This window comes from Carcharhinus amblyrhynchos, chromosome 11 (genome assembly GCF_965287045.1).
Source record: "Carcharhinus amblyrhynchos chromosome 11, sCarAmb.v2.hapA, whole genome shotgun sequence".
NCBI classification, from domain to species: Eukaryota; Metazoa; Chordata; class Chondrichthyes; order Carcharhiniformes; family Carcharhinidae; genus Carcharhinus; species Carcharhinus amblyrhynchos.
Window position 1 is genome coordinate 15,051,945 of NC_137334.1, and position 20,916 is coordinate 15,072,860.

Consider the following 20,916-nt stretch of genomic DNA (forward strand, 5'->3'; position numbering starts at 1 on the left):
AGCTCTGTGTCTGGATTCAATGGTGAAACATGGTTGTTTTATGCAGATATTGGAGGGAGACTGATGGCCATGGAACAGTAGCTGCAGCAGATATTTGAAATTGGCATCAAGTTAAACAGCGTTCAGCAGTAAAATATATTTACACATGCAAGTTATGTCATATATTTTGCCTGAAGTCAGGTCCTTAGTTCAGTATCTCTTGATCCTTCACCCTGAGCTGTTTCCTTGGTAGTTTTTATCAGTGGTGGTTTGCCATTGCCCATTCGCACTTGGTAGGGTGTGGAGGCAGGTCCAAGTCTGTCTCAATCAGAGCTGGAAACAAACTTGTACTGTTGCCATTATTCTTAAACACATGCAAGCCATCTAGTCAACTGAGCTAACTATTCCCCCATGTGAGCTATATTGGTTGGAAATAAAAATCAGGGGCTTTCCAAGTTCACTGTCCCCAATGCCTGAAGGTTAATAGGACTGAGAATCTCAAGGACATACCTTTATGTTCTAGCTCGCCCCTTTTACTGTATTCCTGAATTTGCTCTGATTTTTTTTAATGAACTGTTTAAATGTTCAAATGCAGAAGAACTACCTCAACTTGACAAAGCTGGAGTCAGTTACACAATAGCTCAGTATTGTTTTGTATCAAATGATTGTAAGGGAAAGGAGTTGTCTCCTCAGTCCATGGTTTACGAAGTTGTCTGATTCCAGTGTGGCTTTTGGCCTACTTTGTCACTGGAATGGAGGAGGTGTCCACTTGATCTCCATATCACATCAATACTGAAAACAGGGTCAAAGAAATTAAGACTGATGGTATCAGCTTCACGTATCACTGCCTAGCATTTATATAGCACCTTAAATTTATTAAAATATCCCAGGGCACTTCTCGTAAGCATAATCAGACAAGATCTGACACTACAGAATTTGAGCTACGTGAGGAAGCAGTTGCACAGTTTGATCCAAGAGGTAGGCTTAAGGAATACATTAAGGTGTGGCACAGTGATTAGCACTGTTCCCTTACAGCATTAGGTACCTGGGTTCAATTCCAATCCTGGGCCACACTCTGTGTGGAGTTTGCACGTTCTCCCCATGTCTGCGTGGTTTTCCTCCCACAGTCCAAAGAAATGCAGGTTAGGTTAGTTGGCCATGCTAAATTGACCTTTGTGTCAGGGGGATTGGCAGGGTAAATGTGTGGGGTCATGGCAATAGGGCTGAGTGGGATTGTGGTCGGTGGACCGAATGGCTGCCTTCTGCACTGTAGGGATTCTATGATTAAAGAGGAGAGCCAACCGGTTTAGGGAGGCCTTGGAGGTTGAAGGCATGGCCACTAGTGATGAGACAGAAGAAACAGATGCCAAAGAGACCAGAATCAGAGAAATGTTGTATTCTTGTAGGGTTCTCGAGCTGGATACGTCTCTCATTGAGACGTATAAGATGACGAATGGGATGGATAGGATAGAGGTGGAGAGACTCTTCCCGCTCAAAAAAGACAGTAGGACTAGGGGGCACAGCCTCAAGATAAAGGGGAGGCGGTTTAGAACGGAGTTGAGGAGGAACTTCTTCACTCAAAGGGTGGTGAATCTCTGGAATTCTCTGCCCGTTGAAGTGGTGGAGGCTGCCTCGCTAAATATTTTTAAGAAGCGGGTTGATGGGTTCTTGATAAGAGAGGGGATTAAGGGTTATGGGGAGAGGGCCGGAAAGTGGAACTGAGCCACAACAGATCAGCCATGATCTTATTGAATGGCGGGGCAGGCTCGAAGGGCTGGATGGCCTACTCCTGCTCCTATTTCTTATGTTCTTATGCTCTTATGGATCATGTAATAGAAGACAGGATATTGAAAGAGCCAATTGGGAAACTTTCCCCCCTTTCCCCTTGGTACCTTTAAATTTATTATTACTTGTGTTAAACCTGCCCCACCCCTCAGCTCGTTAAATGCATTCAATTCTTGCAGTCTGAGAATTGCAGAATTGTGCAACTCACCTATATGATTCCCCAACTTTCTCCCCATAACCTTGCACATTGAGATCACAATCTAATTCCCTTTTGAATGCTTCAGTTTGAATTGCCTACACCAGACTCCCAGGCAATGTGTTCCAACCCCCAACTACCCACTGCATAAAGAGGCTTTTCTTTGCCCACTCCTGGATTCTTTCACAAGTGGAAATAGTTTCTTGTTCTACACAGTGCCCAAGACACCTCAATCAATCTTGAATATTGCTCAGAAATCTACTCTCAACCTTTTTCTAAGGAAAACAGTCCTAATTTCTCCAATGTTGCTTCATAACCAAAATTTCTCATCCCCAGAACTAGGAACCGTTGTTGTGAATTGTTTGCTGAACCCTTGCTAATGCCTTTGCATCCTTCCTAAAGTGTGGCACCCAGAAATGACACAGTACTCTAGCTGAGGCTGAACTAGTGTTTTATACAAATTCAACATAACCTCCTTGCTCTTGTACTTTATGTCCCTCTAAATAAAGCCCAATTCAAAAGTTAAATCTGGAAATGGGATTTTAATTCATTACTAACCAGGACTTTTGGAGAAGAGGTTTGTCTGTATGTATGTATCATAATCTACTGTTCTCATAGTAGCAAAAGGTCTCAATATGTGTTATTGTTAGTCATCTAATGACTGTTGGAAAGCTGCAAATCATTTTATGTGGCTTCAGTGCACTGCAACAATATGAAATGCCACTTTGTAAGCTAGATCATTGACAATGAATAGTAAAACACAGTGAAGTTGCACTTTTATAAAGCTTTGCCACATCCTCAGGGCAATTGATGCACTCCAAAACTAAGGAGTGGAGTCACTTGTTAGTGGCCCATTGTCACGCAGCAAAATTCCACCAACAGCAAACAAGATGCGCAGAAAATAGGAGGAGGCCATTTGGCCCTTTGAGCCAGATCCCTCCATTTCCCCATATCGTTTGATTTCTCCCTTTTTCCCAAGAATTATATATAATTTCTTGAAAGAACAGTGTGTTTTGGCCTCAACTGCTTTCTGTGGTAGTGAATTCTACAAACTTGCCACTTTCTGGATGAAGAGATTTCTCCTCATTACAGTCCTAAAAGGTTTACTCTTACACTATGATTCCTTGTTCTGGATACCCCCACCATAGAGGACATCCTTCCTGCAACTACCCTGCCTAGTCCTGTTAGAATTTTATAAGTTTGAGACAGGCGGTGTTCCACAGTGATCAGTGCTGTGGCCTCTGTAGTATATATATATAAATGATTTGGAAGAAAATGTAGGTAGTCTGATCAGTAAATTTACAGATGATAGAAAAATTAGGGGAGTAGTCGATAGGAGGATTGTCAGAGGATACAGCAGGATATAAATCAGCTGGAGACCTGGGCTGAAAGATGGCAGATGGAATTTAACATGGACAAATATGAGGTGGTGCAACTTGGAAAGTCTGCTGCAGAAGGAAAATGTACAGTAAATGGTAGAGCCTGTCGAAATATTAGCATACAGAGGGATCAAGATGTGCAGATCAACAGTTCAAGTGCCAACTCAGTTGGACAAGGTGGTCAAGAAGGCATATGGTATGTTGGACTTCATTGGTCAGGGTGTTGAGTATAGGAGTTGGAAAATCATGTTGCAGCTGTCTAAGACTTTGGTTAAGCCGCATTTGGAGTATTGTGTACAACTCTGGTTGCCACCAACATCTCTACTTTCTCAGAAGACTAAGGAAATTTGGCATGTCAGCTACGACTCTCACCAACTCTTACAGATGCGCCATAGAAAGCATTCTTTCTGGTTGTATCGCAGCTTGGTATGGCTCCTGCTCTGCCCAAGACCGCAAGAAACTACAAAAGGTTGTTTATGTAGCCCAATCTATCACGCAAACCAGCCTCCCATACATTGATTCAATTTACATTTCCTGCTGCCTCGGCAAAGCAGCCAACATAATTAAGGACTCCACACACCCCAAACATTCTCCTTTCCACCACCTTCTGTTGGGAAAAAGATACAAAAGCCTGAGGTCACGTAGCAACTGACTTGAGAATAGCTTCTTCCCTGCTGCCATCAGACCTTTGAATGAACCTACCTCTCACTAAGTTGATCTTTGTCTACCCTCTAGCTGTGACTGCAACCAGTAATTCTGCACTTTCTCCTTTCCTTCTCTGGACAGTATGCTTTGTCTGTGTAGCACACAAAAGTAATACTTTTCACTGTATACTAATACATGTGACAATAATAAATCAAATCGCACTAGAAGGATGTTGATGCATCAGAAAGGGTGCAGAAGAGATGTACTAGCATGTTGCCCGATCTGGAGGATATGGATTATGAAGAAAGGTTGAGCAAACTTGGATTGTTTTCATTGGAGCATCAGACGATGAGGGGAAACCTGATAGAGATTTACAAGGTTATGATAGGCTTGGATAGAGCCAATTAAAGAGTCAGTTACTCGAGGCATGGGTTGAAAATGAGAGGGGGAATGCTTAAAAGTGATATAAGGGACAGGTTTTTAACACAGCTGATAAATGCCTGGAACGCATTGCTGGAGGAGGTAGTGGAAGCAGATTCCATAACAACATTCAAGAGGCATCTGGATAGATACATGCACAGGCAGGGAAAAGAGGGATATAGACCACATAGAGACAAGAAAATATTAGATTAGAGGGGTATTTGTGTCGGCACAGACGTGGTGGGCCAAAGGACCTGTTCCTGTGCTGCATTATTCTTGAGATTTCTCCCCTCCCCACCCCTGCATTCTTCTGAATAAGATGAATAATCTGTTTGTGTTTGCTGATATTTGATAGAGGAATGCAGCTGCAGATGACACTGTTAAAAACCGTCAAAATAATGTTGGTATAAAAGATTAGAGTAAGTTAAGAAATTGCATTTCTTCAATGATATACTTAGCTACTGTTTTAGTCAGATGTAGTCTGAATATTCAATTTAATACAAAAACATCCCCCTCTCAAGCACCATTCGTTGTTGGAGAGATTAAGCAGGTAACCACCTCTGAAGTATCTTTCTCATCTCCTTTGCAACAAACCACTAAGAGATGCACAGACACTTGGCATTAACATCCTAAAGCACTTCATAAGAGTGTTATCTAGGAACACTTAACACAGAGCCACAAATGGAGATTTTAGGACAGGTGACCAAAAGCATTTTCTGTTTGTATGACCACAGGCTTGATTAGTTTTACGGAGCATCTTAAAGGAGTTGAAGAAGTTTAGGGAGGGAATTGCAGTGGACGATGCATTCACCAGTGGTGGGAGGATGAAAATTAGGGATGTGATGAGTGGCAAATGCCAGAATTGAAGGGACATAGATCACAAAAGTTTAAAGTTTATCATTATTTATTTATTTATTGGTTTCTTTATTATTGTCACAAGTAGGCTTACATTAACACTGTATTAAAGTTGCTGTGAAAATTCCCTAGGCATCCCACTTCGATGCCACTTTGGGTACACTGAGGGAGAATTGAGCATGGCCTGTGCACCAAACCAGCACGTCTTTTGGACTGTGGGAGGAAACCAGAGCACAAGGAGAACATGTAGACTTTACACTAATAGTGACCCAAGCCAGGAATCGAACCCTGCTGCTGTGATGCAGCAGTGCTCACCACTGTGCCACCATGCTGTCCTATAGGGATATAATCAGGTTAGGTGGCAACAAGATGGCAGATAGAGTATAATGTGGGAAAAGGTGAAGTTGTTCACTTTGGTTGTAATAGAAACACGGAGCAGGATTTTCCAGCCGCACACACTCCAAGACTGGGAAATCCTGCCTGAGGCCAATGGACTTTTGCATGGTTGCCCCCCTCCCCTGCTCCAATTCCCATGCAGGCTGGATGGGAAAACTCCAGCCAGAATAATTTTGTAGAAGTGTGAAACTTGATAAGTTGATGGTCAAAGAGACTTCGGTATGCTTGTAAAAGGAAAGCAAAAAGTCAGTATGCAGATGCCGCAAGCAATCATGAAGGCAAATGGCACCTTGGCCTTTATCACAAAGAGATTGAAGCACAAGGAAAAAGAATAAAAGATACACAATTGTATAGGGTTTTAGTGAGGCCATGTCAGTAATACCATGTGCAGTTTTGGCCTTCATACTTAATGACGGACCTTGTTGCATTGAAGGCAGTACAGTAAAGGCAAGCTAAATTGGTCCCTGGGATGGAATGGGTTGTCCAAGGATGAGTGGCTGAGTACATTGGCCAAATATTCTCTGCAGTTTAGAAGAATGAGAAGTGGTCTTATTGAAAAATACAAGATTCTGATGGGGCTTGACAGGGTAGATGCTGGGAGTGTGTTTCCTCTGAGGTTGGAGGATCTGGATTGAGGGAACACAGTTTCAGAATCGGGGGCAGAGCATTTAGGACTGAGATGAGAAAACACTTCTTCGTTCGGAGGATTGTGAATCTAAAATTCTGTACTCAAGGATTATAGTTGTGGATTTTTACAGTACAGCAGAATGCCCTTTGGCCTACGGCATCTACGCTAGCCATCAAACACCTATCTATTCAAGTCCCATTTTCCAGCATTTGGATTGTGGAGGCTCCACTGTTGGATACTCCACAGTCGGATAAATTTAAGGCTGCAGTAGGCAATCTCAAGGAATTTGGGAACAAGTGGGAAAGTGAAACTGAAGCCCCACCATCAGCATGATTATGTTGAATGGCGGAGCAGGTAGAACAGGGGTTGTTTTGTCACCTCCTGTTCCTATTTTTTGTGTTTTTAACCTCTGTAACATTGCCCAATACAACACCACAAAGATAGGGAGTGGTGAGATCATGGAGAAATTTGAAAACTAGGATGAGACTTCTAAACTTGAGATTCTACAGGAGTGGGAGCCACTGAAGATACAGGAGTGATGAATGAACTCAGATCTGGTGCTACTCAGCTTAAAAAAAACATGGCTTTAGAGCATGCTTACTGCCACCAATATTTCTGGAAAACTTTGGTTTTGCTCTGAAATATTTTCTATCAAAGATTATACATAGTTTAATGTTTGGTTGGTTCAGGAGGTGTTTACTCCATTTGTAGCTTAAGTCTATTTATTGAGATATTTTACTGCATTGTCCTAATCAGATTGCCTTGTTGCTTTCCCTTTTAAGGAAAATTCTGAACGAACTCTCTTCTGACACCCCTGGTGTGCCAAGAATCGATGAGGAGAAATCAGAAGAAGAGTCTGTCTCGACAGTTACTACAATGACGATGCCAACCCCCATTTATCAGACCAGCAGCGGGCAGTACAGTATGTACACGTTTCATATCTTAACCTGAAAGAAATACTACCATTGCACAGAAGTTAATCTGTCAGGACTGGGAAATTTTATGAGCCAGTTATGTGGGGAAAAGTGTGAAAATTGCTGGGCAGCATTGTTTGAGATGCTGTTTCCTACATGATAACTGTGACTACACTTTTGTGTTTTTCATTAATTATGAAGTGTTTTGGGACATCCTGAGGTTGTGAAAGGTAGCGTATAAATGAAAGTTTGTCTTTCCTTCACATTTTATATATATTAAGATTAAAGTATAAGAGCACGCCATTTTTCAGCCTGTTCTAGTGTTTATGCTCCAAATGAGCTTCTTCCCCCTCTACTTCTTCAAACCCTGCCTGAATATCCTTTCTCCTCCAATGAAAAACAAGTTAGTCGCTACAGCCCTAGGTGACGGGGACTCCCCTTTCTGTGGGGGAGCGCAGACAGGTGGTGATTTAACCTGAGGGTCACCACACCTCAGGTGAAGGGCAAGGTTGACAAGATGGGCCTTCATGAATAACCCCAGCAGAATTATAGAATGTCTACAGTACAGGCGAAGGCCTTTCAACTCTCCAAAAGAGAATCTTTCCCCGGCCCACCCTGATACCTGCCCCATAACCCCAAGCATTATCCTGCTAGCCCCCCTAACCTGCGCATCTTTGGACATTAAGGGGCAATTTAGCATGGCCAATTCACCTAACCTGCACACCTTTGGACTTTAATTGAAACTGCATTGTTGGCATCGCTTTGCAATATGAACCAGCCATTCAGCCAACGGAGCTGACCAATCTAGCTTGCTCCTCAAATGCACCCAGTCTATTTGTCATAATTCCTGTAAGTGTGGTAAGTTCTATATTATAATCACTCTTTGTGTACAGAAATGTCTCCCAAACTAGTTACTGGATTTATTAGTGTCCTGTCAAACCAAACTACTACTACAGCCAATTCTGATTTCCCATGTTGAGCCCGAGATGGGAGTTCAGATACATGAAGGAAGCTCGCATGCTGTATCCGGTCCTGTTAAGAGTGGAGCAGTCCAGTGCTAGTAATACTTCATGGATGTTTTCAGTTTACAGGACCGGGACAGGAGATGATTAAGAGATTGTGATAAGGTCTCACGGTGCAACCCTTCAAAACTAAATGAAATCTGTCTACTTTTAAAGTCAAGGTGCAAAGCTGTATAACTTGAAATTGAAACAACTAACAGCTGCTGGTCAAGTTTCGTACAGATAGTCCAGAATGTTATCACAAAATGATATTCAAACTCTGGCTTATTGTGCATCCTCCATTTTCTCCTGCTTTGCTCCTGGTGGACTTGCCTTAAGGCTGCCTTGATCCTAAGATCTGAAATTTCCCTTCCAAATCTCTGCCTCCTAACTTCTTCCTGCTCCTTTGAGATGCTCCTTGAAACCACCCTCTTTGATCAAGCTTTTGGTCACCTGACTGAAGTCCTTTATGGTTCAGTGACATATTTTGCCTGATAACATTCTTGTGAAGCATTTTGGGGAATTTTAAAGTGGTCAGTAATACACAATATAAATACATCTTTTTTTGTTGCAGACTGAAGGTGTAGTTGCTCAAAAGAAAACTTTTCTCCCAGCTCAGCCCAAATGAGAGCTACTTTTAACAGTCACCAGTACAATAAAGAGGCATCGCTGTGATCAAAACAGGGACTTAAATGCAGAAAGTTTCCATTAACCTAATTCTTCACTGTTGCCAGTTGCTATCACACAGGGAGGCGCAATCCAGCTAGCCAATAATGGCACTGACGGGGTGCAGGGGCTTCAGACGCTAACAATGAGTAACGCGGCGACGGCCCAGGGTGGGGCAGCCATTGTGCAGTATGCCCAGAGTCCCGATGGACAGCAGATCTTTGTACCGGGCAGCCAAGTGGTTGTGCAAGGTGAGTCTGTTAGAAACTTTTCAACCAGCAAAAGTGGCAAACTGTCAAAGTTAACAATTCTCATACATGGTGGCAGCCTTGGCTGTGGCAGACTAATTTTGCCACGAAGCTAACAAGTCCAAAGAGTCAGATTATAAGGCCACTCATGCCCTGCGCTGTTTTGCTGAATTGATCAATTTGTTGTACGAATGAATGCTAAGAAAAGCTGCACAGTGTTTAATAATGCCAGTGTGTGCTGTGACATATAGGTGCTTAGCTGAGAGCAGGAACTCAATGTGCAAGATATTTGCACGTCTTGTGTTTATGTCCTGTCTGTGGCGCACACACTAGGTTCATCAGAGTTGAATCAAACGTTTTTGTTGTGTGACCGCTGATTTTTATCTCTGCTACACTTCCTGTTTTGTATTTTGATTCATTTTGACAAAGACAGGAGGAGAGTGCAACATGGATTCATGAATCATGTAGCAAGGAAGGAGGCCATTCAGCCCATTGTGTCTACACCAGCTATGCAGTTGGTTTCATTCCTTGCTATTTCCCCATTTCTCTGCAGCTGTTTTCTCGTATTCAGTTTCAAAATTATGTTTGAATCCACTTTAGTGGCCCTTTCAGACACAACGTTCCAGGCAAAGCAGCTGATTTATGCAATTGTTTGTGTATTTTTTTGAATCGGATGTTGTAATGTCAATAGTTCTTTGGCATTCTAATAGCTGCTGCTGAGGACAGAGTGGTCAATGCTCAAATGTTTCAGCCTGACAAAGGAAATAGGCGGGCCAGGGATGAGAGAGATCCTGGGAATTGGAGAAGAGGGATTACAAGTATATCCTCTTCAGGATTTCTAAGTGCTGTCAGTTTGGAGTTTTAGGGACAGGCATTCTTGGGAGCAGAAAAAGGGGCTTCCCTTATTTTTCTCCCTTCCTGCTATGTGTAGCAGTTCAAGATTATGAAATCATAGAATCCCTACAGTACAGAAGGAGGCCGATTAGTCCATCAAGCCTGCACCACTGACGAACCCACCCAGGCCTTATCCCCATAACCCCATGTATTTACCCTGGTAATCCCCCTGTAGGGCAAATTAACATGGCCAATCAACCTAACCCACACATCTTTAGAATGTGGGAAGAAACTGGAGTACCTGAAAGAAACCCACGCAGACGCTGAGAGAACATGCAAACTTCATACAGACAGTGACAAGACCAGAATTGAATTAAGTTCCCCAGCGCTTTGAGGCAGCAGTGCTAACCACTGTCTGTATAGAAATCCCTGCAAGGTAAAGAGCTTTGCAGCGGGCTACTACCTTTTCTGTTACAGACAAGGTGAATGTTGAAAATGTAATTTTGTTAATTGACAATTGAGATCATTTAAAAACAATTTGAAATAGCAGGTTAATGCAGAATGAGATTGTGCCATTAGATGGTGTTGGTGCATGGATAACACACAGCAGAGCCAGCTGGTGGCAATAGAAAGCATTGTATTCAGTCATCAGTGATCCCAGTCTGTTAATATTTCCAACTCCTCATTTGAATCCCTCTTAGAATGGATCTGCTAATTCCAAAATGGAAGCAATCATGTCCCGTGAAGACTTAGTTGCAATGGCCCTTGAGCTTTCGTGATTTTTTTTCCCCTCAAAAGCTGACCGAAGGTTATTCTGGAACAGATGAGTGTGTTGTTATTGATGTTCAAGGACCTTGGAGAGTACAGGGAGATTAAAGGTGAAGTGACAGGTTGATGGATTGAGATTAAGCTTTTTGAGGGAGTGTTGGTGTGACATTGTTGCGAAATGATGTCTCAGTAAAGTGAATCATAGTGTGAGGTGGTTTCAGAGATTATTTGAAGATCAGTTGAATGAGAAGGGGGTAGGATTGAAAAAGTGAGAATTGGATTTAATGGATCATACTAGTTTGGAGGAGGTGGGGAATTGTGGTAACTTGCTGTCTCCAGCAAGGCTGCTGATATCTACTTTTTTTTAAACCCACTAGTCCAGGAACATTGAAGGCATGGCTGAGATTAGTTGAGGTGGAATAGTGGTTAGCACTGCCGCCTTAGAGCATCAGGGACCCAGGTTCGATTCCCGGCTTGGGTCATTATCTGTGTGGAGTCTGCATGTTCTCCCCATGCCTGTGTGGGTTTCCTCCAGGTGCTCCTGTTTCTTCCTACAGTCCAAAAGACATGCTGGTTAGGTGCACTAGCCATGCTAAATTCTCCCTCTGTATCCCAACAACCGCCAAAGTGTGGTGACTAGGGAATTTTCACAGTAACTTCAGTGTGGTGTTAATGTAAGCCTACTTGTGACACTAATAAATAATAGTTATCTCAGCACAATAAAAGATGGTGAGAATTAAGGCAGGAATTTATCCAGACTGTATGATTGGCTCCATAAAAGTGAAGTAATGAGGCCTTGACATGGTGTTTAATTGGATTAATACTGGGTGCCATACATGAGGTAGCCTAATATTGGGTAATTGGAGATCCTGGGGCTCAGAACAAGATAACTCCTGCCTTAAGCATTGACACACTATTTACCCCACTCAAGCAAGTCTGGGAATTGAAGTTAACTAGAAACCAGCTGTCACCACCTGAGGAAATAAAAGTGAAAATCTCTCATCCCTTCACTCTGCCATACATGTTTGCAGCTGATCTTTAATGATTTTACAGTTTTACATGCTAAATAGCATTTTATCAGTGTTAAAAACAAAACTCTGCATGGAACCCACATTCAGTACGTAGTATCTGTAAGTGTCATTGAAAAGTTGTATTAAACTGTTTGTATACAGCATTGCTATTTTCTGATTGCTTAAACTTGAGAAAATTGGGATTTTAAAAAATCCTTGTTGAATTATGTTTTATATATTAGAAGTTAGTATCTGCAGAACCCTGATATGGGTAATGCTTACCCACATCATTAAGCAGCTAAAGTGATCAGGAATGTGCTGGCTAATTCTGCACTACAAGATTGACAGTTAACATTTATTTGCATGTTTCTCTGAGCCTGATGTACTTTTTTTTTGCTCAGGTGCTGGTGGAGATGTCCAGACCTATCAGATCCGTACCACCCCTAACTCCACTGCCGGCCAGGGAATGGTGATGGCATCGTCACCAGTTCTTCAGAACCAGCCCCAGAATGCTGAAGAAACTACTCGCAAACGGGAAATCCGCCTCATGAAAAACAGGTAACTGTCCTTTCCTTCCAGTCCCAGAAGCTGATGTCTATGCCCCCCTGGAAAGATCATTCAAGTCAGTTGGAGGAAATTCATAGCAAGCTCTTCTGGTGGAGTTGTTGGGTAACGATGTCACCTGGTGAAAGTCCCAGATTCCAATTCTGCATCTGTGTTCACTAAACCACCTCAGCTGAGGCAGCAGTTGCTACCAGTGGTCTTAATCCTGCGATCGAGCCACATCAGATCAACTTGTTCTCCCAATCGTCATGAGTAAATCAGGCTGATAACGGCAGGGTGTGAACATCCAATGAGAACAAGGTTAGGCTTGATTGTAATGCCCACCGTGGTAAAAGTTCACAACACAGTCGGCCATTCGGCTGACCCCGTCTGTGCTGGTACTTGGCTAATGCAGTCCAAAACTCCCTCCTAATTCTACCTGCTGCTGATTAGAATGTATAATGATCTCTGACTCAATTCCTCCCTGTGGCTAAAAATTCCCTAAAATGATGTGTGCTTTTTTAAAGATTACCGTTGTGTCTCTTCCCACCAACTTAGTTTTAAATTGATGATCCCTTGTCACTGCTACCTCAGAGAAAACAGTTCTTCCCAATCACCCCGATAGATTTGATTTTTAATTTAAAAATCTCACTGGTTTTCTTTGAGAATAGAAATTGCAACAAAATTTTTAATTTGCCATTTTAACATGTATTTTAATGCCCCTTTTTTGAGAATGTGACAGGTAAGGGGAACCAATGGATGTAGTGAGTTCGGATTTTCAAGAGAAGTTAATAAGATTTTCAGGAGCTACTTAAAGGAGGAGAGAGAGAAAGCAAGAGAAAGAAGTTTGGAGGGTAGGTGGAGGTGGGTTACAGAGCTTATGGCCTGGACAGACACTGAAGACATGGCTGCTGATGGCAAGGTGAAGCAAGAAGCCAGAATTGGAGGAGGGCAGAGGTCTTGAGGGCAGTAGAGTTGGAGGAATATGTTTGCTTGAATTCCTAGATTTAAGCTTGGAATGTGGAAGAAAAGGAACATTTGAGCAGAAAATGGGGGCGGCATGGTGGCACAGTGGTTAACACTGATACCTCAAAGCACCAGGAACCTGCATTTGATTCCCATTTGGGTGACTCTGTGGAGTCTGCACATTCTCCCCAAGTCTGCATGGGGTTTCCTCCCACAGTCCGAAAGATGTGCTGGTAAGGTAGATTGGCTAAATTCTTCCTCAGTGTACCAGAACAGGCGTCGGAGTGTGGCAACTAGGAGATTTTCACCATAACTACATTGCTGTATTAGCGTGACCCTACTTGTGACACTAATAAATAAATAGCATTCTTTCCATTTCTTCCATTTTCCCTTTTCAGGGAAGCAGCACGGGAGTGTCGCCGTAAGAAGAAAGAGTATGTGAAATGCTTGGAGAACCGAGTGGCTGTTCTGGAAAATCAAAACAAGACCCTCATTGAAGAGCTCAAGGCACTCAAAGACCTGTATTGCCATAAATCCGACTAGCACGCCACCGTGATTCCCGCAAATGATTAACAGACTTGCCCCAAAAGACTATTGGCATGAGCTGGGCGTCTCTGCTACCTTTCTAATGATTTCTCTCCTACATGGGAAAAAAAAAGTCAAAAAAAAACTGCATGGATGCAGTTCCGGCAGCTGCACGCCCATGCACCAGGAGGATCGTGCATCGGATGGCGGGATCTAACCTGGTCAAATCTTTCTCGTTCCAAACTCAAGATAGCCTGGAACCTGGTTTGGGCAATTGTTTTTTTTTCACATGAACATTTTTATATATGAACTAACTTATCGGTACAAAAAAAAATTCTTGTCTAATGTGACCAGGAAAAATCACAAGCGAACATTTTAGTTTAGGGTTTTGTCTTTTTCCCCCACCACCCCACCCCCTATTATTCTTTTCCTTCTCCTTGTTGCTCTGGAGCGCAGTGTTGTCGCAATCATCTCACCAGGTGAAGTAGGAGTTGCATCTGCAATCATGGCCTTGCCTTTGTGGGACCTTCAGGCCCACACCATTTAAAGGTGCACACACTCATGGGGCAACATGGATGCCTATGCTATCATCTTCTCGCCAAGCCATTTGTAGGATACGTCAGATTGAGACCCAGCAACGATGCAAAACCACACCCTGCAATGTTGGTAAGCGTGTCGGAGGGTCGGCCCATCTTGGGGCAGAAGATCCCTTTCATCCGTGGATTTGAGCGCCTTGATTGCTTCGCTTACTGGCCTTTCAATTAATTACTTTTTAGTCTGAGCTTGAATTTTAAAAGTTGTGTTGGTTTGCGTTATATACGATATATATATATATATTTTTCCTCTCTTTCTAAATGATGTTGCGATCCAGCCAGACTGTTCTGTCAGTCAAGCTGAGCTGACTGCACTCCTGCCTGATAGGTGGTGAGGCTGGAAGGAATGTTAAATTTTGTATTTATCATTCTACAAAAAAGTACATGAGGGAGCGAACCATAAAACCAATTAATGCTGTAAACTGGCACCCACAGCAAAGTGGGTGTAAAGCGCTGTTTTTTTGGGTTGGCAGCGGGGGAGAGAGGCGGGGGGAGAATAATTGTTGTGAAACTGGTCACCTTTTGTTTGATGCCTTTGCACTGTATTAATAACACTTTACATTTTTATACTGTATATATATTTCTAAAAGAAGTGTGACTCTGCAAGGAAGAAATAGAACTAGAAAAGGCTATGGGTTTGTGATACAACCCCTTCGTCGCTCTCGATAGTGAGAGAGAGAGAGCACTGCTGTTACGTCAATCTGAGGTGCAGCACCTTATCCCCCACCCTGCAAAATAAAACTAGCCCAGTGCAAATTTTAAAAAAGCAAAAGAACCATCTAATTTTTTTTTCCAAAAACAATGTCATATAAAGATGGTAACAAGATGTGCCATACAGGATGTCGCACAGATGATCTCTGCATACCAATACAAACAAAAGTTCAATGCCTGGAGGGAGAATAACACCCATTCCTAAAAGATCACTGAGTCATGGTGTTAGAATTGCCCAGTTAAGCAGTTCTGGCATCAGTTAAGAAGTAGGCTTGACCAAAACACAAATTTAGCACTGAGCAGTCAATTTCTAGATAGGTTGTTGCATTGTCACCTATTTACAGCACAAGACATCGAGCAATTTGAGTGTAGAAATCTCATCAGTTGAAGCAAAACTGAACAGAAAGCCAGGAGGACAAAAAGTAAAAGAAAAGTCATGTATAAATGCAAGTTCTATCATGATTTCAGGACATCACAAACTGCTTTGCAGCCAATGGAGTACGTTTTTTTTAAATTGCCGTCACTATGGTAAGAGATGTGTTGTACACAAATTGGCTACCAAGGTCCCACAAAGAGCAATGTGACAATCAACAGTTAATCTGTTTTATTGACATTTATTGGGGGTGTGAAATTCAGGACACCAGGGAAAAATCCACTGTTCTTTGTGCAGTGGTGCAATGGGACCTTTTACAGGCACCTGAAAGGGGAGACTTGGCATCAGGTTAATGTCAGTAACTGAAAGAGAGCACCTCCAACATGCAAATTACTCCCTTCAGTTTGATCCTGCAATGACAGCCTAGAAACATGTGCTATGGAGTAGCACCTGAACCCATGATCTTGAGATTCAGAGGTAAGTGAGCCAAGGAAGAACAATTGCTCTCCATGACCTTTCTTGAAAAACATCAGGGCTTGGGTCTTCCGTGATGGCAGCCCTGTCCAAACTGGAGGGCTTGAATGGCTTATACACTCCTTCCCATGTCCAGAGATCATTTCGATGTGGCACATTAGCAAATGACCAATTAAGTGTGATGTAGCAGAATCTTTGCTAGTATTCTCAATGAGTCAGTGCACCATGCCGAGTTCATCTGTGATCTCAGTTACATCTGTTCTCTGGGCCACTGGCAGCCTGGTGAGGTCAGCCCAGTTTCAGATCACCTAGATCCTTGCTCATTCCTCTACAACTTGGATTAGAGAGACTAGAGTTCCTTTACCTCTAGTTCCAGGTGTTATCAATATATGCAATATTCTTCCTTAAATCAGTTGCCCTGTCCATGTGGGACAGATCAATATCCTATTACTCTTCACCATCATAGGTGCCTTGCAACTTGCAAAGTACAAATTTAGTTCTGCAGCTGCACAAAGTAAAATCGGAATGACATGAAGTGTTTAAACCTGTAGATCAGAGGAATTATTATTGCTTATTAAATATTTAGGTTTATGGTTGTACTGTAATTATGCAGAGATGCTGAATGGGTTGTACTGTAATTATGCAGAGATGCTGAATGGGTTGTACTGTAATTGTGCATAGATGCTAAATTGAGCACCAAAGTACAAGTGGTAGTATGATCCAGAAGACTACTGCACGTACTAAAGGTAAGAGGTCTTTGTGAAGTGGTTTGAGATTGCTGCATGGTTCTGGTCTTTGTATGGCATTAACCTTGAGAAATATATTTGGCCACTACACTGGGAAATACTGCTCTGCTCTTCCAAATAGTGCCATAGAAAATTTAATGTCCACCTCAGAGGGCAGATGACCTCAATTCAACATTCCATCTGAATCATACCATCTCCAACAGTGTAGCAGTTCCATGCTATTCTGTGTCAGCCTGGGGGTTTTTTTGGGTCTCTGGATTTGGGGCTTGAATCCACTGCTTTCTGACTTGAGGTGGGAGTGTTACACTGAGCCATAGTTCTGTATTAGCCTGCTTTACTGAAAGAGGCTAGTGGACAGGCAATTAAGATTAAGTGGGGGGGGGTGGTGGAAATGAGATTGGGGAGACACATTCAAGGTTGAAGAGTTAGGTTTTGAAGTTATTTCCAGCAACTTGGAACAGTACTAGTTATAAACCCACAAGAGTGCTTAATCTTGCCAATCCATAGTTGAGTAGAAATGCAGTAGCAAACTTCAAGTTCTTTTGCCGCTTTCTTCTCCCAATTAATCATTGGTGCAAAATATTTAACTTGTATAGCTTTGAGTTCAGTTTTTTGGGTCGGTCTATTGCAACAATCTTGTGGAATCTCACTGGGGTCGCTGAGCTAGCATTCTGCAATAGGTCAAACCTGTTCCTTCCCTGTACCACCCTCTTGTGCTTGCATGCATACAGAGACGCACAAGGCTGATGAAGGGTCATCCAGACTCTCAACATTGGCTCTGTTTTCTCTCCACAGATCATGTTAGGTCTGCTGAGATTTTCCATCATTTTCTGTTTCAGATTCTGGCATTCACAGTATTTTGCTTTATTGTAGTGTTAGATGCATAATCACTGGGCAATTGAGTGGCAAGGTTTACATTTGATGTCGTAACATTTATTATGCTTAATGTATGCTCACACAAGCCAACTAGCAAAGCCAAAGACAAGAATGGACCTTTAATATTATAACAACCACGTGTTAAAAAGAATGGAAGGACTTGTACAGTGCTACTCTTGACCAGATGATGATCCAAGGCATCTTACAGCTAACATACTTTAAAAATGTAGTCACTGCTTACAGCAACTGTGCACAGCAAGATCCCACAGCAATGTGCTAATCAATTTTTTGATGTTAGTCAAGAGATAAATATTGATCATGACACAAGGAAGAACTCTTAATCTTCGTGAAAATGCTGTGGAGTATTTTGTGCCCAAAGACCTTGGCTTAGAATCCTTACAGTGCAGGAGGAGGCCAATCTGCCCATCAAGTCTGCACCTCTCAATCCCACTCAGGCCCTATTCCCATGTACCCTGACACAAGGGGCAATTTAGCATGGCCAACCAACCTAACCCAAACTTCTTTGGACTGTGGGACAAGACCAAAGCATCCAGAGGAAGCCCACGCAGACACGGGGAGAATGTCCAAACTCCACACAGTCACCCGAGGCTAGAATTGAACCCAGGCTTCTGGTGCTGTGAGGCAGCAGTGCTATCACTGTGTCACCATGGCTTAATCTCCACTTTGAAAAACAGTACTTGAAACAGTGCCTTTTTGGCAGAGCAAGTTACAAGCTGGAATGGTTCTATGAAAGTGTTTTTGAAACAATAGTAATTTTCAAAAAGGAAGTGCAGATATACTTGAAGGGGAGAGTTTTGCACAGCTACCCTGAAAAAGCAGGGGCATGGGATTTGTTGGATGGATTCTGAGTGGGTCCGATGGGTTGAATGGCCTCCTCTGCTGTCTGATTTAATAAAAAAAAATTTGCAAAAGAAAATGCTGTTTGAAAATTTAAAAAAAGAACAGGCTCCTTTTGATGTTCAAAGTAGTTGACCTTTTAAAAATATTTTCATTGCCTTTGACTTCACAACAGCTGTTCTGCCCTGGAGACCCAGTTGAGACTACCCGTCTCTTGTGGAATTTACAGTTGATTTAACTCAGCTGGAGGCTTTCTTTCAGATCAACTCATAATCTGATTGTTGATCCAAATGCCCAGAAAGCTTTCAGTTCCTTCATAGTTCCTTTTAAAATGGGAAGCTTCCCAGTAAGAGATTTTGTTTTATTTCTACTTTTAACTCATTTTTTAAAAACTGTTTAAAGATCTGACTCATGTTTGATACCAGACTTAGATGGGAGATGTTAAGGATCCTCATGTGGCTGTTAGTTTATAGCCAATGTGCTGCTTAATACTACTTTCTTCCTGCCTCCCACTCCCAACCAAGTTTTAAAGTTTAAGCTTTTATTATTTACAAGTAGGCTTGTATTCATGCTGTGAAAATCCCATAGTTGCAACACTCTGGTGCTTGCTGGGGTACACCGATGAAGAATTCAGAATGGCCACTTCACCTAACCTGCACGTCTTTGGACTGTGGGAGGAAACTGGAGCACCCGGAGGAAACTCATGCAAATATAGGGAGAATGTGCAAACTCCACACAGACGATGAATCAAGCCAGGAATTGAACCGGGTCTCCAGCACTGTGAGGAGCAGTGCTAACTATTATGTCACTGTGCTGCCCCAACTGCATAGGCACCCAATTTTGCCCCTCCCATTAGAAGATCACTCACTGACTTGTACCATTTAAAAAAAGGCCATTCTGTTCACGTGGCCTGTACGTGCTCTTTGAAGGAGCAGTGCACACAGTCCCATCCCCCTTGCCCTTTTGCCAGAGGAGAAATGAGAAATTATTTGGTGCTGCGAGTTATGACAATCTGAAAGGGTGGTGGAAGCATATTCAGTTATAACTTTTGAAAAAAAGGAATTGAATAAATAAAGGAAAAGCATACAGTACTTTGGGGAAGGTGAATAGCCCATTAAACAGCTCTCTCAATGCACCAGTGACGGGTATGATGGGTCAAACGGCTGCCTACTGTGCTGTAATTGTATGTAAGCTTGTCTAGCTGATTATTTTATCACTCGCTGTTAGAGCTGGTATTGTATTTTTAAAAAGCGATGGTTGGTGGAACAAGTTTCAAGTTTTGCACTTCGCGGTCTATATTTTGGGGTGATGCGTGAGAAATCAAGTGTTGCCAGGACATTCTCTAACCACTCAATTGCAGCATGAGATTGAAAATCCTGGTGATGGCTGTCCCTCTCACCTGACCTTAGACTTGAGAGATGGATAAAAAAGCAATGGGTAGAGATGAATTGAGCTTGGTTTTTCTAAGCTCGTACAGCCGTTTATTTCTCCCTGGTTCTTCCCCACTCACCCCTCCACACGATGTTTGCCTCTTCCATTCAAAATTGCTTGCTGAATTATGCTGTAAAATGGAGAACATTTTCCCCAGTTGTCTGTGTCCACTACTTGAAATAGCTGTTCACTTGGTCCCACTTCTCCTGCCCTCTTCACCTTTTTCCCTTTCTCATATACATCCAGTTCATCTTGTTTGTGACTTGTTGCCTTGAATCTGAGTCCTTTGGTTTATCCATTCTGACAGGATCACCTTCCTTGCTCTCACAAAACCATCATCGGGTGCTGGAAACCATTCACCTTTCCACATCTGAGTTTTCACAGCAAATAGCAGCTAGTCTATCTGACATGAGAAGTATCATATGAACATCCAGTTGGAGTCATTGTGTAATGATCCAAAGTATCAACACCACCTCATTGTCCTTTTCCGTAATCCCAGCTAAATCCAATGTCGCTACTAATTGGCCAGGTTAATAGCAGCGAACTCAGCACCAATGAACTTTGAACCTTGCTGCCCTATATAATCTGAGCCCTGTGGTAAAGAATGGATTTGAATGGTAGATAATGAACTCCAGTTCTGTAGAGGTAGCTCTATCTAATATCCGATGCTATAAACCTAATATCCGATTAAAAAATAAGTGAGAACCAAGAGGAGCACAAGAGGTTCAGAGAGGAGGTGAAAAAGCACAGCAGTGAAGAGGGAGTATGAGAAAAGACTGTCAGGTTACATAAAGGGAAATCCCAAAGTCTTCTATAGGCATATAAATAAGTTGTAAAAGGAATGGGACCAATTAGGAACCTAAAAGGGAATTTACATGGGGAGCCTGGGGGAATGGTTAGTGTATTAATACTGTGCATCTGTCTTTAATATGATGTGGAGATGTTGGCATTGGACTGAGATGTAAGAGGTCTCACAACACCAGTTAAAGCCCAATAGGTTTATTTGGTATCATGAGCTTTCAGAGTGCTGCTCCTTTATCTGGTGAGTGATAAAGGAGCAGCACTCCGAAAGCTCGTGATACCAAATAAACCCTGT

General features: G+C 42.5%; 1 protein-coding gene across 1 annotated transcript in view; it reads left to right on the forward strand.

The window, feature by feature from the left end:
• The window catches only part of creb1b (cAMP responsive element binding protein 1b), an 87,677-nt gene extending 67,271 nt beyond the window's left edge, over positions 1–20,406 (forward strand). The window contains exons 5-8 of the mRNA XM_080198595.1: positions 7,066–7,205; positions 8,933–9,115; positions 12,126–12,282; positions 13,632–20,406. Of these exons, the coding sequence (XP_080054721.1) occupies positions 7,066–7,205; positions 8,933–9,115; positions 12,126–12,282; positions 13,632–13,776 (625 nt within the window). The 3' untranslated portion in view covers positions 13,777–20,406. The remainder of the gene's footprint in view (positions 1–7,065; positions 7,206–8,932; positions 9,116–12,125; positions 12,283–13,631) is intronic.
• The last annotated feature ends 510 nt before the right edge of the window (positions 20,407–20,916 follow it).